The 19,102-nt window shown below is 49.3% G+C and overlaps 1 protein-coding gene across 1 annotated transcript; it reads left to right on the top strand.

The window, feature by feature from the left end:
* The first annotated feature begins 11,823 nt into the window (after positions 1-11,823).
* Positions 11,824-17,890, top strand: LOC103731655 (EKC/KEOPS complex subunit TP53RK-like). The gene is given in 4 exon segments (XM_029562034.1): positions 11,824-12,106; positions 13,226-13,293; positions 13,295-14,301; positions 15,992-17,890. Coding segments are annotated over 3 exon segments (741 nt in total). The 5' UTR covers positions 11,824-11,844; the 3' UTR covers positions 13,706-14,301; positions 15,992-17,890.
* Positions 17,891-19,102: the final 1,212 nt, after the last annotated feature.

Raw genomic sequence — 19,102 nt, 5'->3', positions numbered from 1 at the left:
TAGTATTAGTTGGAGGTCTCTTTAAATGTCTGGTAAAATTCTGCTGTAAACCCATCTAGGCCTGGGCTGTTTTTAGTTGAGAGGCTTTGTATTATTGCTTCAATTTCCTCATATGTTATAGGTCTGTTTAAACTGTTGATCTCTCCTTAGTTTAACTTTAGTGGTTCGCATGTTTTTAGATATCCATCCATTTCTTTTAGATTTTCAAATTTAGTAGTATATAGGTTTTTTAAATATTCCCCTATAATGGTCTGGATCTTTTGGGCGTCGTGATGTTTCCCCTTTCATCTCTGATTTTGTTGATTTGGATTTGCTCTTTCTTTCTTTTGGTTAACTGGGCTAAGGGTCTGTCTATCTTGTTTAATTTTTCAAAGAACTAGCTCTCAGATTCATTGATTCTTTGTATTGTTTTCTTTGTTTCTATTTCATTAATTTCTGCTCTGATTTTTGTTATTTCTTCTCTTCTGCTGGATTTGGGTTTCATTTGTTCTTGCCTTTCCAGGGTCTTAAGTTGCAGTGTTAGGACATTTATTTGGGCTCTTTCTAATTTTTGAATGTAGGCACTTAGAGCTATAAACTTCCTTCTTAGGACTGCTTTTAAAGTGTCCCAGAGGTCCCAGAGGTGTTGCTTCAAGTATTCTTTGAAGGGCTGGTTTTGTGGACATGTATTCTTTCAGGCTATTCATGTCATGGAAGATTTTTATTTCCCCCTCAACTATAATAGACATTTTTGCTGGATATAGTAATCTGGGCTGGCATCTATTGTTGTGTAGAACTGGAAATACCTTGGTCCAGGCTCTTCTGGCTTTCATAGTTTGCATTGATAAGTCAGCTGTAATTCTGATGGGTTTTCCTTTGTATGTGACCTGTTTTTTTGTTTGTTTGTTTGTTTGTTTGTTTTTGCTGCTTTCAGTATTCTTTCTTTGTTCTGTGCATTTAGAGGGGAGTTTTTTTTCTGATCCTGTCTATTTGGTGTTCCATGTGCTTCCTGTATGGGGATGTCTTTCCTTAATTTCTGGAAATTCTCTTCTACAATCCTGTTTGAGATCTGGTCGATACCATTAACCTGAAATTCTTCTCCTTCCTCTACTCCTATGATCTGTAGATTTGGTCTTTTCATGGTGTCCCACAGCTCTTGCATATTCCATTCCTTCCTATGTTTTTTTAATTTTTTCCATAATCTTTGCTTGAGTGGTCCAATTCTTCAACTTTGTCCTCCAGTGTTGATATTCTGTTTTCTATTTCATTCATTCTAGCGGTGAGGCTTTCCCCTGTTGTTTCACGCTGGCTTATTGAGTTTTGAACTTTGTTTCTGCCTGAGTTTTCTTCAATGTTTCTATCTCTTTTGTGAATTCATTCAGAAGTTTATTCCTATCTTTTAGTTCTTTGTTCGCGTGTTCTTTAAATTCGTTGAATTCCTTGATCATGTGTATGTCTGTTCTTTTAAATTCAGTGTCCTGGGTTATCTCTAGGGGGTTCTCCTTGTAGAACTCTTCTACAGGATTGGTGGAGTTTGGTGGGGACATAGTGTTTTGGCTTTCCATTTTATTATTCTTTCATTATGATTTTGGCATGTGAATTTCTTTTGTTGTTTATGATTCTGATATGAGAATTAAGTTAAAGTATGCTTCTGTTTGTATTCGGGGTGCCTAGGTCCTTTCCTTATTGGATATGTAAGGCTGGTTGGTACAGGTTTCAGATTCTCTCAGGTTTTATTTTGCAGGGAACTGATGGCTTCAGATCAGCTATTCAGGAGCACCCACAGAAACTCAAGTCAGGTTCCAGTCAGGTACACTCAAGCTTCCTTCTGAGGGTTGGACTCCTATTAGCAGGAACTCAGAGAAAATTTGGGAAATTCCCTAAGGGAGGGGGCAATTTGGGGATTCTCAGTTGGTCTGTGTTCTCAGCCCCTATGCCAGAGGGAGGCCAGAACCCGGCACTCTCTGGCAGAGTGCTGAGATCACAGCCACTACATCGATGGAAGTCAAGTTGGAGCTCATCCTCTCAGGCTCAAGATGGAGAATTTTTAAGGAAGAACCCAACATTTCCCATGTATGCATGTACGGGCAAGCATATCTGCACACACAGGCATGCACACCTATACACATGCATATGTCACACAAACACACACAGCATGGTGGGAGTGGCCACTCTGTGGGGGTCAGCATGGTGGGAATGGCCAGTCTGTGGGGGCAGCAGGGTGGGAGTGGCCAATGGTGGGAGTGGCCAGTGGGGGGAAGGGGAGCATGGTGGGAATGGCTTGGCTGTGGGAAGTTCCTCATGCAGCCAATTCCTCACATCTCAGCAGAACCCCTGTTGGCCACAGACCTAGGGATTCTACAACCTCCCCAAACAGCACTAACAACTGGGGACCAAGTGTTCAAACACAGACACCTATGGGGACATTTCATGTTTAAACCATAGCACATACTTATTTATATTAACAAATCATACTTGTTGCTTGTGTGAAAACCAAAGTTAGGGGCAGAAGGGGGGCGGGGAGACAGAGACTCTGCATTATTTTTCTCATTGCTGTAAACAAATATTTTACCAGAACAGCTTGGGAAGGGTTTGTTGTGGCTCAGGTTGAGGGTGCAGTCCACCATAGTGGACAGGCATGGTCAAGATCCACAGATTTATGAGGTGGCTGGTCAGACTTCATCCTGTCAGAAAACAAAGAGGTGAGTACTGGTGCTCAGCTTTTCCCTCAAGACACCTAGCCCAGGCTGGCCTCAAACTTCCTGTGTAGCTGAGGATGACTTTGGCCCATGCATTTATTTATCTGGGGAAGGGGGATACTCATGCCACAGGACATATATGGAGGTCAGAGGACAACTTGCAGGAGTTGGTTCTCTCCTTCCACCATGTGGGGCCCAGGGGTTGAACTCCAGTTGAGTCAGAACTCAGGAGGTCAACCTTGGTGCCTTTACCTGAGGAGCTCCCTCACTGACGCTGACCTTGAACTTCTGATCCTCCTCTTCCACATCTTCTGACTGCAGCAGCACTCCTGTAGAGGGCACATATTCTATACCCAGGCACAGAACAGGTATGGGTGCGAGGGTGTTTTCCTTACCCAGAGGATAAAAGAGAAAGTTGACATCAAGAATTGTGTGTGTCTGATTCACCCTTGATGTGACTTTGCTCCTGCTGCCGGGATCTGGAGGATGGCGCTCAGAGACTCCTGGCCAGTGCTCTCAGCTGCTGTCCTCTTCATAATTCTTGGGCAGGGACCAGGCTTTTACCATCATCCTTACCAAGCCATGGCCAATCACTAGACATTAACATTTAAGCACACTGTAGTAAGCATAGCTGTGCAAACAGAGGTGCAGTTCTGAGCTGCACCCAAGTGCTTTCCCTCTGGCACTTTCTCTGTTGCAGCCAGAGTGAGCTCTTAAAAGCATGAATTAGATCATGATCTCCTGTGCCAGCCCCTCTGGTAATTCCCCACCCTGCACTGTTGAGAGTGAAAGCCATGCCTACCCTGCCCCCATGGCCTTGTGAGACGGGGACCTGCCCACCTCTCTGTCCCTTGTTCACCTCATATATTGTACCAGCACAGCAGCTTTCTGGCCCTTAGAAATGCCACGCTGGTCCTGCTTTGATCTTACTGTCTTACCCACTCCTGCCCCTTAGCGGCAGGTCTCTGTTCACACAGCACTGTTCCCTGACAGCCCTTTGCAGTTACTTTAGTCTCTTCCTATCATTCTTCCTGGTTAGAGATCTAGTGCTCATCCTGGTGTGCCCAGCGCTTACACAGCCGATGCTCAGTAATTTTTTTTTTTTTTTTGAAACGGAGTCTCATTATGTGACTCTGGCTGACCTGGAAGTCACTATGTAGACTAGGCTGGCCTTGAACTCAAAAAGATCCACCTGGCTCTGCCTCCTGGATGCTGGAATTAAAATGTGCTCCACCACACCTGGCCAGTAAATACATTTAAAAAAAAATATTTATTTTTAATTTATGTTTATGCGTGTATTGCCTGCATGTAGGTAAGTGCACCTGTGTTGTGCCATGCCCGTGGAAGACAGAAGAGGCTGTCGGATCCCCTGGAAACAGAGTTACGAACAGTTGTTAGCTGCCATGTTGGTGCTGGGATTCAAACCCGGGTCTTCTGCAAGAAAAACCAGTGTTCTTAACTGCTGAGCCATCTTTCCAGCAGTCGATGGACTGCTATGGATTTTACTGCCAGGATTTGGTGCAGACTGTGCCTGGTGCACCCTGTGAAACTTCCCTCAGGAACATGGGAATCCTGGTGCCTTGTAAGAATCAGCTCACATACTAAAAAGAACCAGTTTTTAGGATCCTACTCTGTTTAGGGTCTGTGACTCCCTCTGGTGTTTTATGCTTTCCACAGATAGCAGGTTAAGGCTTAGAGCTTTGTTTGCCTTTTGTGTCCTTGCAGTCTGGCCTCCCTGCAGGATATGTGGCTCCAAACTTAAGGCCCAGTATATTACACTGTAATTTACCAAGAATGTCACACATCTGCTATTCATTCATTCTTCTTTCACTTAATGAGTAAAGGTCAAGGGGAATCTCAGTGATCTACTGCTCTGTGACAAGCTATCCCGAGATAGACTGGCTGAAAATATAAGGTTTGTCATTTTCCACTATTATATGATGTTTCAAGAACTCTCATCTCACCAGAGTCTCTCATGCTGCTGTATTCACCTGTGTTGTGGGTTCTCCTCAGGCCAGCTGTGAAGACCCTAACCTGGATTGGGTCCCCTGCCAATTGGGGGGCGGGCAAGAGGCTGGGAGTCAACACACAGACACCGGGAGTCTGGTAGAAGCAAGCACTAGGCAGGGTGCTGCAGGCTCGTTCAAGGCAGGAGGGGGCAGGCTTTATATTTCCCTTTCCTCCGCCCCCAAGTCCCTTTAGTCAGCGTATTGTTTTCTGATTGGTCCGTACCACCAATCTGTCAGCAGTCACTGGGCTCGCAAGCAAGGTACGGAGGCATGGGCTCCTTTTGGCGGGCTATTTGCAGACCAAGAAGTGAAGTGAATTCTCACTGAATTCCAGGGCTCTGGTCCACGCCATCTTTGGAGGCCTCCTGCTACACACCTGGTGTTGGACTAACAACTTGCTTCGAATAACCTGGGACAATTGGACCTTCCCATGCCTTCTTTGTTCTGGCACTTTCCTCAGCATCCTGTAGGTCTCAAGAGTGCAAAGGAAGGAGTGGGCCAGGCCTCCCAACGCCCAGCTTCACCTCCTTTCACTTTGCTGGTCAAGGCCGTTATGAGGCCAGTCCAGGTCCAAGGACATGGAGAAACAGACTACCTCTTGCTGAAAGGAGTTGCAAAGTCACAGTGCAAGCAACAGAATCATGGAGTTTACAGCCATGAAACATCCCACCTCCCTCTGGACCAGGCCGAGAGTATCGCCAAACCGATTAACACAAAAGGTCAGCAAAGTGGATGATAAACGTCAGCTAGGGAGACACAGGTGACCAGGAAGGCCTTTCTGAGCCGTGCATGCTGGCATGGGACATTCCTAAAGTTTCCACGAGGGACAACTGTCCCTTTATGAGCCACAACAGCAAAGTGTGCTTGGGGGAGGCAGTGTGCCAAGGAGTCTGGGGCATCAGTGCCATTGTGCAATGCGGTGGAGGCCTCCGTCTTCCACCCATGTTCCGCTGGTTCCATGAGGGCCACCTGGGTCAGTTGGTCCTGTCAAATGCACAGAGGCTCCCCATCTTGCCCACTGCACTGTGAGGAACTAGAGGCTGATGAAAACACACCAGGCACTGCACGGAAGAAGAGCCCTTCTTAGCAGCACTGCCACAGACTGGCATTTAAAGCAGGTCAGCCAGGTGTAGTGGCACACACCTGCAATCGCAGAACTCAGGAGGCTGGGCAGGGGATAGTGAGTTCAAGGTCAGGGTCAGCCTGGGCTACTAGTGAGAACCGCCCCCCCCAACTTCTAAAAGCAAAACAAAACTACAAACCACCACAACCAAGGCGTGGTGGTATATGTCTGTGATCCCAACCCAGCACGTAAGAGGCGGAGACGAGGGATTTCTGCAAGTTCAAGGTTGGCCTTTTCTATATGGCAAGGGCTCCAGAGACCCTGCCTTAAAGACTAAAAAGCACCCACTGCCCAATAACGGGAAGACAAGGAAAGTAATGAACCAGCCATGCAGCAGCTGTGTCATTGTGCAGCCAGGAGAGTTGTGTGAACGGTGTGTGTCTGGTGTGTGTCTTGCTCGTTCCTGGTGGGTGCCTGGCATGTGTCTGGTGCCTGCCTGGCACTTCTGTGACACCTGTTTGTTTCCTGGGTGAGGCATGTCTGGCATGTGCTTGGCACCTGCCTGTCTGGCACATGTGTGATGCATGTCTGGTGCTGTGAGTCATGTGTGTCTGGCATGTGATTGGCGCATGTGTGATGTGTGTCTGGCACATGTGTGGCACTGTGCATGATTAGTGTCCTGCACGTGTCTGGCGGGTCTAGTATGTTCCTGGTGCAGGTGTGGCAAGTGCATGAGGCGTGTCGGGTGCATGTCTGGCCCGTGTGTGATGCATATCTGGTGTGTCAGGAGTGCTCCAGGCACCCTGCACCAGCTAACTTTAGATGACCACATTCTCCCTCAGGAGGGAGGGGAGTGCCTCCTCAGTAACTCCTGGAGAAGTAAGTGTTTGGGGAATGTGGGACTTGTGATTGGTCTTTACACAAGGCCTGTGATTTGGTCCTAATGCAACCCTTCATTTGTGTGCCGCATACCCTCCCCATGCTGGCTGTGTAACCAGGCTGTGCAGCTTACTTTTTGTGTCAGCAGGGGCACCCTCTGCGTCGCCACCTGGTGCTGCAACAGCAGGTGCAATAGAAACTCTTTCCCTTTCTTCCCCTTTCTTGCCCTTCTGAGGGCCGAGTTGGGAACAGGAAGAGGAGCCCACCAAGGTAGCCACAGAATTCCAGATATGGGGGAGACAGCAGAGATGGCAGAGGCCAGGGGACGGAGGTATAGAAAAAGGCTGAAGACCACGGGACCGTGGCCCTGTCACTGGAAGAGTTCCAGGAAGCTGCCAAGTACTAAGGGCAGAGGATCCAGCATCCAAGGCCCCAAACTAATACTGTAAGGGCTGACGGTCCAACACCTGAGACTCCAGTAGCCAGGGCCACTGTTAGTCACTGAGGGTCCAACACCTGAGGCTCCAGTAGCCATGGCCACTGTTAGTCACTGAGGGTCCAACACCCAAGTCTCCAGTAGCCATGGCCACTGTTAGTTGCCCGGGGTCTGGACATCGGAGGCTGAGGAACTATGACACTAGCTGCCACTGCTGTGGAGCCGAGGATTGCACTAGCTGAGCAGGGATGGGTCATCGGTAATCAAGGCCCAGAGCAATAAGCCTCCAACCTGGGCACCTACAAGCCATAAGTCTCTGTGCTCCAGGGCCTGGAAGTGTAGGCCTCTAGTTGTCAGCACCTGGAGCTATAAGCCTTTGTGTCTGTTGGCCTATAAGCCTTTGGCACACCAGGGCCCAGTTCTTCCAGCACCAGAAGAGCTTTTCCTTGCCAATTGTGAGTTCTAATAGAGCAAAAAGACCCCAGCCAGCTGACTAGGAACACAGTGGCTGCATATTCACGTCTACAGGGTCCACAGGGCCACACGCGTGTTACAAGTGAGGGCACGAGCTATGCACGAGGCAATGTGAACTGCTGAGGACCATGGCAAACTGAAAGCCACACGTCTGGAGCAGGAGGCAGCCTACTACTGCCGTGAAGATTTATTGGCACACAGCCATGCCCATTCATTTACATAGTGCATGTTGGTTTTGCACTGCACCACGGGGATGAGGAGTTCTAACAGAGAGGATGGTCTAGATGGTCTGGTCTGCAAAGCTGACCACACTCCTAGATGGATCTTTACAGAAGATGTTTAACAACAAATGGTTTGGACTCACTGGACAACATTGGGCTGTAGCTCAGCTTGTCATGGTCAGGTGGGATGTGCACCACATGCATATATTTTCCACAACAGGAGCCCTCAAATTGCTTTTCTCTCTCTCTCAAGGGTCTTTTGGATGGACAGACTGGCACTTCACTTGATTCATGGTCTCTCTCTCTCTCTCTCTCTCTCTCTCTCTCTGAGACAGGGTCTCACTATGTAGCCCCAGCTGGCCTGGAATTCTCTACATAGACCAAGTTGGTTCAATCTCACAGTGATCTGCCTGCCTCTGCCTCCTGAGTGTTGGAATTAAAGACGTGCGTCACCATACCAGGCCAGACAGATTGCTTTCTTTTCTTCTCTTCTTTTTCCTCTCCTTTTCTCCCTCTCTTCTCCCCTCCTTTTTTTTTAAAAGGAAAGATTTATTTTTTATTATGTGTATGTGTCTGTGTGTCTGTATGCATATATGTACGTGTTTGTTTCTATGTGGGTAATAGTTGATTTCTGCCACAAAGTTGCTGCATTAAAAAAAAAAAAAGGAGTCCCACAAAACTTAGCCTATCAGAATGTTTGCTTATTTTGGAGGTTCCTTCCTTGCCTGAGACTGGGGGCTCTCTCCTTTGTCAATGGCTCTGGCCCACCCATCTGTCACCCTGGAGGTGAAGATGCTATAAATTGCCAGTACCAGAGACCTACAGTGACAGAAGTGAAAAAGAAATGCATTGATTCGCCTGTCAAAAACCTGCTTCAGGCATGGCTCTGTCCAGTCTCAAATGGTGTCATCCTGAGCACACTAGCTCTCTTTGCTTCTCAGGCAGGTTTCCAGGGCAGCCCAGACTCATTCTCTAGCTTGCTTTCCTAATTATACAGACTTCCTCTTTCCAGAGAGATTTCACCAAAGTGTCAGAACTGAGACCCACCGGCCATGCTTGGATGTCTATGCATCTATGACTCAAAAGCTGGGAGCAGGCGGGGTGTGCTGAGGAGCAGGACCTGCTTCTCATGGAGGAAGAATGTTTCACTCATCTGTCCATTCCTAACTCCAGTGATTAACTCAGCCTGCATCTACTGAATTCCTACTGTATGCGAGGATGGCTGTGGAGCGCTAGTAACTAGAAGAGCCAAGGAAACAAGAGAGGCTCCCCAAAGCCCCCAGAAAGGGACACAGTGCTGTTAACACCCAAGAAGACCAATCCCCCACTTCTGGTCTCCAGATCTGTGAGAAAGGATTAGCTAAATACTGAGTATACGGTGATTGGCGCAGACACCATAGGAAACTGATGCAGGAGGATTGGTTCTCTGTTGAGCTGCTGAGGGTAGGTGCCTGCTCAACACAGGATGAGCCTGAGAAAGAGAGAGCTAGTGGAGGACAATGTACAGAAGACAGCGCTGCAGAGAGATGGCCTTACTGGTGTCTAACATAAACTTCCCTCCTGTTCAACCTTGTTTGTCACTTGCTGCCACCATGGATGAGAACACTGCAAAATGTCCCTGCCAGGAGTGGTGCTGTACTGGAGGGGAGGCTCCTGGGCCAGGCCTGCACCCTGGCTAGAGCTGGGTGCCACATGGGGGCACTCTCTGTCCCTGCTTTACTGCTAGGGCAGGCGTGGAGTGTCTGCTTGGAAGTGCCAGAGGTCTTAGGACCATTGCTCCAGGCTTTGTTAAAAATCTAGGAGGTAAGAATTGGTGAAAGGAAATGAGTTTGCTTAGCTTATAGTTCTGGAAAGAACTGGGAAGAGACAAATCCTCAGCTTCCTTGGGCTTTGTCATCAGCAGCGTTAGATAGAGCTCTGCGTGTGCACAGCTAGCTGTGAGGTGAGCTCTCTAAACTGCTAAGTGACAAATCTTGCCCTGGAAGGAGTAGCCATCTGTTGGTCCCCTCCCCCTCCCCCTCACGCTGTTACAGAGGTGCTGGTTCCCTGGCCTCAGGGCTGCAGTCAGGGGTTCTCTGCACTGGGTCCTGTCCTCCAGCAGGACTGAGCTCCGACTGTCCCTCATGGAAAGTAGCCAGCCAGCCACCTCTCACGCCTTCCTGGCATTTCTTGGGATGATACCCTGAATACAAGACTCAACACTCAAACCTGCACTTTACTGTCTGCTCCTGGGAATACCCAATGAAGATGGCCCCCACCACCTGCCTTCAAACCTCAGTTTTCTTGCAAAGTCTTAGGGGCCAGCTGTGACCACTGGTCTCCCACTTCCCCAGTCATTTCATTTTGTCATTGAGACTCTTAGGGTCTCCAGCCACATTTCTAACTACCTTTGTGGCTCCTGGATAAAAAGAAGCTGCCAACGCCACTATTCAGCAGCCAAAACAGTCAATATTTGAATTTAAGCACATTTTGCGCTATTTCACTAAGCAGTCTAGGCTTGTACGCTCCTCCCTCAGCCTCAGCCTCAGCCTCACAGACCTGCAGCAACTCTGGTTTCTTCATCCTGTGGACACTCAAGGTCAGCCTCCCACCTCTCAGGAGCTGCGGAGGTGTGGGAGCCACACAAAACCCTGCCTGGCTGCTAGCTATGTGGGAGAGGTAGGCGTCAATCAAACAGTCCTATGCAAAAATACAAAGGGAATCTGAGACAGGGCTGGAGAGGACAGAGTCACAGAAAATTAGGGCTGATAAAAGTTGGGCTTTCCCTCCTCAGACAGAGCAGGAAGGGCTTACCTGAAAAGCTGAAATAAGGATTTCTACATTGATCTAGGCTATGAAGACAGAGTAGAGCACTTCTGGCAGAGGAAACAGCAGGTGCAAAGGCCCTGTGGTAAGAGAGAGCTTGGTGAGGGTTTGAAAACAGATAAAGCTATAATGGAGAGCAGAGAAAGTGGGGGGCATTGTCTGATGAGGGAAAGGTCTGGAAGAGATGCAGGAGTTCCCTGAGGGCCTCAGAGGCTGATTGGGTCTTTAATCTCAGCTCAGTGAGGAGCCATTGAAAATTTGAACTGAGTTCAAAGAACTGGTCTGGCCATAGCAAGCCTGGCTCAGGTGAGTATCTTTGTGTAATAGATTTCTAAAGCAAGGGTTCAGATGGGTTTGGTCACCATAGAGATGGCTATGTGGACACAATTATGATAATGAAGCCACAAAACTTGAGAACTGGGTGTTATAAATAGAACTCATTCTGGGTGAGTAGAGTGGTCTGGAGAGAGAGAGAGAGAGAGAGAGAGAGAGAGAGAGAGAGAGAGAGAGAGAGAGATGAAAGATGCTGGAAAACATTCTGCCCCCACAAAAGGTCTAATGTTTGAAAAAGGACCTGTCCTGTATGAACAAAACCCAGTAACCACAGAGCCAGGATGCTGGTGCCATAGCAACCCTTGGACCAATGGGCTTCTCTTCTGTTTTTCTATCAGGCCCCCTGGGCTCACGCGGAGTGGGGGCGGGGGACAGGGAGGACAAAGAACACATTTGTCACTGTTCACTGGCATTGTGTGATCAGCATCTTAGTTAATTCTGATAAGCTCTGGCCAAAGTAGAACCAGGCACCATCATTCTGAAGATGTGGAAACCCGAAATCAGAGGAATGATGGCAGCTGCCAGGCACTGGTGGCGTCTCAGGTGGGAAGTTGTGCCCAGGTTCCTTCCTCTCTCCGGGCTTGCAGAGCATGTCCCTATCCCCTGAGGCAGAAGGATCGTGAGTTCGAGGCTAGCCCAAGTCACACAGTAAGAACCTATTACAAAAAGGAAACAAAGAAAATCCGAGTAGAAAGCAGAACGTCCCAAAAGAGTTTCCCCAAAAGAGTCTCTAACTCGGAGATGGACCCCAAGGCCTGAGGGTCACGGAGAGAAGTTGTTCCCGAGTGCTTGCGGAGATAGAAGAGCTGGGGCGGGTAAGAGTGAGCGGAAATGTCGGGCCGCGGAACCACTCTACAGGGCCGCGGGGTCGTAGGGGGCGGAATATACACGAGGATTTCCGAAGCGGGCGGAAGCCGCGCAGCTAGGGTCCCAGCGAGCCGAAGGCATGGCGGAGGTATCTTCGGAGTCGGTGGCCGAGGCCGAGGCGCTGTCCGCGGCACGCGAGCGGAGCCGTCGCTTCCTCAGCGGCCTGGAGCTGGTGAAGCGGGGCACCGAGGCGCGCGTCTTCCGAGGCCGCTTCCAGGGCCGCGCGGCGGTGGTGAAGTACCGCTTCCCCAAGGGCTACCGGCACCCGGCACTGGAGCCGCGGCTCGGCCGGCGGCGGACGGTGCGGGAGGCGCGCGCGCTGCTTCGCTGCAGCCGCGCGGGTGAGGCGGGGCCGGGAGGGACCGGGCTGGACGGGGCGCGAGAAGACGGGGACACGGGACACGGGACGGCGGCTCCTCCGTGGGAAAAGCCTCCCGTCATCTACGGACGCTTCGGGATTCCCGCGGTCTCGCAGGGCTCATTGCGCTGGGTTCGTGGCTCTGCCGCCTCTCAAGGAATGTTTTTTAGCCCCGGGGCCTCAGTTTCCCCACTTGTACGGTTTCCGTGTGCCATCATTCTGGCTCCCGCCGGTAGTTTGACGACGCAGGTTTGTTGAAAAGTGCTGGTCCTGGAGCCAGGTTCTCCCGGCTCAGATTCTGACCCCGCTACTTTCTATGTGGCCTTTCAACAAGTCGACCTCCCTGCCTCGGTTTTCTCGTCTGTAACAAGAAGTCATAGTAGAGGTTGGCCTAGGCGCTGGCCTCGGCGCGCGATCAAGAGCGTCGCTTGTGGTCTTGTGACCATGAGATAAGGTATATATGTCACATGTTGTGTTTGTATGCTGACACAGCATTCAGTAACCGTCAAATTACATTAAATCGTTTATTATTTAAAAAACAAAACGCACCACTGTGTACCATCACCCAAAACCTTATATTCAGGAGAAACTGAGGCACAGAGAGGGGAAGTTCCCAAGGTTCCACAGCTACCTTTGTGGCTTTTTGTTTTCTCTTTAGTAGTGTTTTCTCCTTTTTTTTTTATTTTGGAACCTACCATGCACCAGGGCACCCGAGCACCAGGACACTATTAGGTACTGGGAGATCTGGGGATATTGAGCAAGCAAGCACTTTACTGCCCCTGCAGAGTTAATGAAGTTATTTGTGTGTTCCTGTTTTCTGGCAGCCACCTTGTTTACTGCTGGGTCCCCGTTGTCATAAAGGGTGTCTTGAGAATGAAGGTGCAAGCTTTGACACCTCCAAACTAGCTCTGGGTGGTCTCAGGCCATAGTCCTGCAGGGCTTGAGCCGGGAAACTTCCAGATGAGTTGTAGCATTTTCCACAGCATTCTGAAACCTTTTTCCAAAGTAAGTAGATTCAGAAGGAAAAACTGGCTCAGCCTCTGGAAATGAAGGCTTCCATCACAAAGCATCAACTAACTAACCACTTACATGTCTTTCACAGGGATTTGCGCCCCAGCTGTCTTTTTTGTGGACTATGCTTCTAACTGCTTGTATATGGAAGAAATCGAAAGACTCAGTGACTGTTCAAGATCATATTCAGTCCACCATGGAGACAGAAAAGAATCCCCAGAGCCTCCTGGGCTTGGCTGAGAGAGTTGGGCAGGTTCTGGAGAGAATGCACAACCAGGACCTGGTTCACGGTGACCTCACCACCTCCAACATGCTCCTGAAACCGCCCCTGGCGCAGCTGAGCATCGTGCTCATAGACTTCGGGCTGAGCTTCATTTCGGGACTGCCTGAAGATAAAGGAGTGGACCTCTACGTCCTGGAGAAGGCCTTCCTCAGCACGCACCCCAACACCGAGGCCGTGTTTGAAGCCTTTCTGAAGAGCTACTCCACCTCGTCCAGAAAGCCTGGCCCTGTGCTGAAGAAGTTAGATGAAGTGCGCCTGAGAGGAAGAAAGAGGTCCATGGTTGGGTAGAAGAGTGGGTGTGACTGGTTTTCAACATGAAGATGCTGTCAGCAGGTTAGACCTCAGGGTCTCAAGAGTGCCTGCCCCCTTCTCTAGCAGAGCTCAGAGGAACTGAGGACTAAATTCTCTTATGTCGATGTTGCACAGAGTCAGGTGCTTCAGCTTAGACACTCAGAAAGACGCTTCAAATCTGATTCCATCAGGTGGCTGGACTTCAATGAGAGGGTCTCAAAGGGAGTGTGACTCCTGAGGATGTTATGCAGTTGTCCTTTAAGGAAGAAGATGTCATTTACATAAATCTCACACAGATTGTCAGCTTTTGTAAAGGAGCATTATACATAAACAAATACCACCCATTTTGCCATGTAGAAGTATATGTCTGCCAATGCATATGTGGAAAACGTCTGAGTATTTGCCACAGGTGAGGGACAAATATTTTCATGTTGTCTTGATGTCAGAGACTTTCCATGACCAGCTCCTCATAGGCTGTCCAGGTAGACAACACTTAGAAACTTGTGTATTTTGTACAGGGGACCTGACAGAATCTGCAGCCTCTTGACGCACAGCGGGATGACATGTTTCCTCATCTTCACTCATTGCAAGAGGTAGGCTTGGAAATCATTAAGAGTTTCAGGTTCAAAGGTGAAGCAAAGTTCTGTAAATATCCTCAAGGGTCTTGTTTCCATCCCAGAACCAGGGCTGCCTGTTTACACCTCACTTAGGGAGCTCTGAGCAGGCGCTGGCTATGAGTCCACACCCCATCTTCCAGATGTTCTCATCCCTGTTCTGTAGATTAAGCACTTGCAGTTTCTACTCTGGGGTGATTCTTCATGGCAAGCAGCATATCAAGCCCATCCAGGAAGGCTTGTAAGGTTTCCAGATTGGGTGTCTTCATTAGTGACCCCAAGGGCAGGGAAGGGAATGGCCAGGTCTGTACCATTGACCTCAACACATGCCTATGTCCCCCTTTGAACACCTCCAGGAAAATCGGTAGGAAGCAGTCCATGGGCAGATTCTGCAGGGAGGAAGGGTCCAAGGCCTCATTCCTCACCAGGCTCTGACCTGCCAGCTCCAGGAGTGTGGGTGGGGCCTCCAGACTCATCCTGAGGAATTTGCAGGGACATATTCCAGATGTGGCAGGCAGAGCTCCTTGACTCCCAGCAGACCCAGACAGTGACTCCAGGTTCCCGGACTTTGGCCTTGCCCCCCTTTTTATTGAGACAGGATCACCCCTGTAGCCCCAGCTGGCCTGGAACTCTCTCAGAGAGCTAGGCTGTACTCCACCTCTGGGATTAAAGTTGTGTGCCCAAATTTTTATTTATTTTTTATTTTATGTGTATGAGTGTTTTACTGGCATACATGTAAGTGCACCCATGTCATGCAAGGCCCACAGAGGCCAGAAGAGGGTGTTGGATTCTCTGGAACTGGAGTTTCAGGCAGTTGTTAGCTACTATATGGGTGCTGAGAACTGAACTTGGGTCCTGTGCAAGAGCAGCCAGTGCTCTTAACTGCTGAACCACTGCTCCAGTCCAGTGAGGTTTTTGTTGTTTGTACAAAATAGTCTACTGTTAGCCAGTTTAGTGGGATATAACCAACATTTCCCAAAACCAAATCATAGACTAGGAAACAGTGTATTGCTTTATGAAACTGTTCTTTTTCCACATGTGCTTTTAGCCACTGGTATGTGTGAATTTTTTATACAAAATGGATTTTTGTTTGTTTTCAGAGGTAGGTGGCCTGGAACTCGATATATAGACCAGACTGGCCACATCTCACTTAGCTCCACCTGCCTCTGCCTCCTGAGTACTAGAATTAAAGGCCTGAGTCACCAAGCCTGGCTCAAAATGTTTCTTTTTGAAAGTTGCATTAAAAAAAAATGAAAAAAAAATGCTACTGATAGCTTTCAGACAACTAAAACTAAAGCAGTGTCTGAATTGTTACTGCTCTGTATTGATGGTTATGTAAGCTCACATAGGTGAGAAGGAGCATTGGTTTATATCACAGGTACTGGGGAGTCAGAGCAGGGATGAAGTGGCTTGTGATGAAGTTGGTACAGTCTGGTTTAAGGAGCATTAAAATGGAGTTCTATTGGGACCAGGACCACGTCTGTCCCATTCATCACAGCCGGTGCCCATCAAGTATCCTGCCCATGGCAGGTGGGCAGGAGAGGAGGAAGTCCCCTCCTAGGTGGCTGTGACCAATATAGCGGAGAGCTATCATCACTGCCAACTTAATTCATGTTCTCATAGTTGGGTCCAGAGCAGCTCTAAGCTAGGTGTTGTCTTTATTTTGCAGATGAGGAACTGGTTCAAAAGGATCCCTCCTTGCCCAGGATGCCACAGGGAGCAAGAGGTGCTGTTCCCTGATTCAAAGCCCATGCTTTTGGTTTCTCTTTGAAACATGGCCTCATACTGTATCCCAAGCTGGCCTCAGCCTTCCGAGTGCTGGGATTACAGGTGTGAGTCACACCTGGCTTTCCACTGATTCTGTAAGAAATGGGACATTGAATGACAATCTGTAATCTATACTGATTTGTGTAACATTTTCAAGGAAGTCCAAGGCCAGAGGAGCAGCAACTTTTTTAGTGAACACTGAACACTTCATGACAGAGATGGCCTTTCATCTTTTTCCTTACGTACACTGAGGGTGGTCTCAGAGAGATGCCACATGTGCAGTAAGTCAGCAGACTGCTAGTGCTCGCTGCAGGCCCTGGAGATCTGAAAGAAGACACGAAGCCCGTTCTTCCTTTCCTGTCGAACAGAGAATGGGTAGCAGTTTCAGACATGGAGAGGGAGGTTGGGAGGTGACACTGCATTCCAGGAGCTCAGAGGACATTCCAGGAGAAGGATGGTCACATGCATAGTTGGTGAGCATCCTTGTGGGACAAGGCCCATGTGACTGGCATGCAGCTAGCAAGGAGAAGGAACAGAAAATGGGGTGAAGAGGTGGCCTGAATTCTGCAGGGCCCTGGAACAGTTTAATCAGGGTGTATAACCCAGAAGTTCCTCCAGAAAGCTGGAGTCATCCAAGGGGGTGGAGCTGCCGCCATATTGAGTGGTGAACGGAGGGCAAGCAGGGCAAGCCAGCCTGTGGCCGTGGTGGCGCGGATCTCAAAGCTCAGTCAAAATGTAGAAGATGGATTATGGGAGCTTATGCTTTGTAAGTCACCCTTTCCCGGGTGTCATATAAACCGTGCTAAAACCCAAATAGAAGGTATTCTATCCATTTGTCAGCCCTGGGCCTCAGAGGGCACGGGTCTCCCAAGAAGGGGGAGGGGAAAATTTAGTGAAACAGGGCAACATCTGATTAGTATTTTGTGTGCATTGCTCAGGGGCAAGAGAGGAAACAAGCCACCTGGCAGTGAGAGGGCAACTGTGGTGGCCCATTCGTGAGAACTGCGGCCTAGGGAGGACACAGTAGAACATGCTGGGAACTATCTGGGCCAGGATGTCACTCAGGGGGCCTGAGACTTGGTAGCAGTAGCAGCAGTGAGGACTAATGATCTCCTTTGCAAGTGTCTGGAGGGAGAGAGGTGGACAGAGTGAAAGGCGAGGAGCTCCCTAAATGCTGGTACTGGCAGCTTGGTGCAAAGCCCCACAGAAGCCCAGCCAGATAAAGGCACTCAGCAAAGTGTGATTTGTCCTAGCACCACAGTAAGTGATGGCTGGGGCTCAAACCCAAGGTTTGACAGCAATACTCTACAGAGAGTTAAAAGTTCTTTGCATATATTAACTCATCTTACAGGGGGCAGCAGGCATGGAGAAGTTAAGGCTTGCCCAGAGCCACTCAGTGAATGGCAGAGCCACGGAAGTGCAACATGACAGACACCTGGCTGAGAAGGACCTCCTGTCACAACTGCTCTTACAGCCCGGCTGTGGGTCCTCGAGTCGTGGTTCCCTTAAGGCTTGGCATAGTAGGTGCTCCCATTAGGAGTTCTTAAATGAGGCGAACTGGCCACGCCTACATGGAATGTTTTGGGAAAGCCCCACTGGTGAAGGCATGGATATGAGCTGTGAATAAGAACACAGCACCCATCTGACTCCGTAGTAACACTTTATTTACAATTGCCCTGCAAGCCCTACTTTGCCTGTTTGACCCCCCCACTCCCCACCTCTTTAGAGTCAGGTTCTCTCTGTATAGCTCTACTGACTTAGAACTCACTATGTAGCCCAGGCTGGCTTTGAATTCACGGAGATCTGCCTGCCTCTGCCTCCTGAGCACTGGAATTAAAGGCGTGCGCCACCACACCCAGCTACCAATCTGATTTTTAAAACTGTTGTTATTTGTCCTGGTTGCTCAGATAGACCTGTACCCCCGGCAGAGCCAGTGCCTCACTTCCTCTAATAGTCTAGCCACTGTCACTCAAACTGGGAGTCCAGCTCTTCTGGGTCCAATTCATAGCACTTGACGCCAAAACACTATGACTCTCTTGCCACCAGAGGTCGCAAGTTACTGTCACTGTGGGAACAGTAGAGGGGTGACGAGGTGTCCCACTACTTCTCCCTCTCCTGTATCCTCTTCCTTGAACCTGCTCATCTCATAGCTCCTCAGCTGAGAATCTGCACTGTGCTGCTGTGCTGGTCACTCGGTGTTTAGAGGAAGACACAGGTGGATGGCTGTTCCTGCCTTGCTCACCCATTCTTCCACTCCTCACGCCATCCCTAGGTGTCCTCATCTGTGTTGGATCCCGGGGAGGCCTGGGTGATGGGGGCATCCACTGACCACTCCAGAAGCCCCACCTTTGCCGTGCTCTGGAACACAGGGCTTCCTCCTGGCTCCCTGCTGCTGCCTACCCCTGCCTTCTCTACACTCAGCAGGCCGATGACTCTTTCTCTCTCTTTTTTTAAATATTTATTATTTTATGTGTATGTGTGTATTGCCTGCATGTAGGCAAGTGCACTCGTGTCATGCAATACCTGCACAGGACAGAGGAGGCTGTCGGATCCCCTGGAACTGGAGTTAGGACAGTTGTTAGCTGCCATTTGAACCTGGGTCTTCTGCAGGAACAACCAGTGTTCTTAACCGCTGAGCCATCTGTCTAGCCCAACTCTTTCTTTAAAAAAAAAAATTATTACATTTGGTGGGGGAGGTGAAGGTGTACATGTGCACCAACCATAACCTGCATATGGAGATCAGAGGATTGCTTGCCTGGGGACTGAACTCAGGTTGCCAGGCTTGGTGGCAGGTGCCTTTATCCATTGTTCCCTCTTGCCAGCCAGATCCTTTTCAAGACAGCTGTGCTGCTTCTCTGTTGGCAAGTTTTCTGGCTGTCCATCTATGTCTCCTTGCTTACAGCTGCAGGCCTCGGTTCCTCTCCCCTAACCTCTCAGCTTCAGTGTCCCTCCCTGGCATACTGGATGCTTCAGTTGTCAAGTTGACACACCTGGGAAGAGGGAGCCTCAACTG

The sequence above is a fragment of the Nannospalax galili genome, unplaced genomic scaffold (assembly GCF_000622305.1).
Source record: "Nannospalax galili isolate Female #2095 unplaced genomic scaffold, S.galili_v1.0 scaffold535, whole genome shotgun sequence".
In the NCBI taxonomy this organism is placed as follows: domain Eukaryota; kingdom Metazoa; phylum Chordata; class Mammalia; order Rodentia; family Spalacidae; genus Nannospalax; species Nannospalax galili.
Note: the sequence above shows the minus strand (reverse complement) of the source record. Positions and strands in the feature narration are given on the sequence as shown.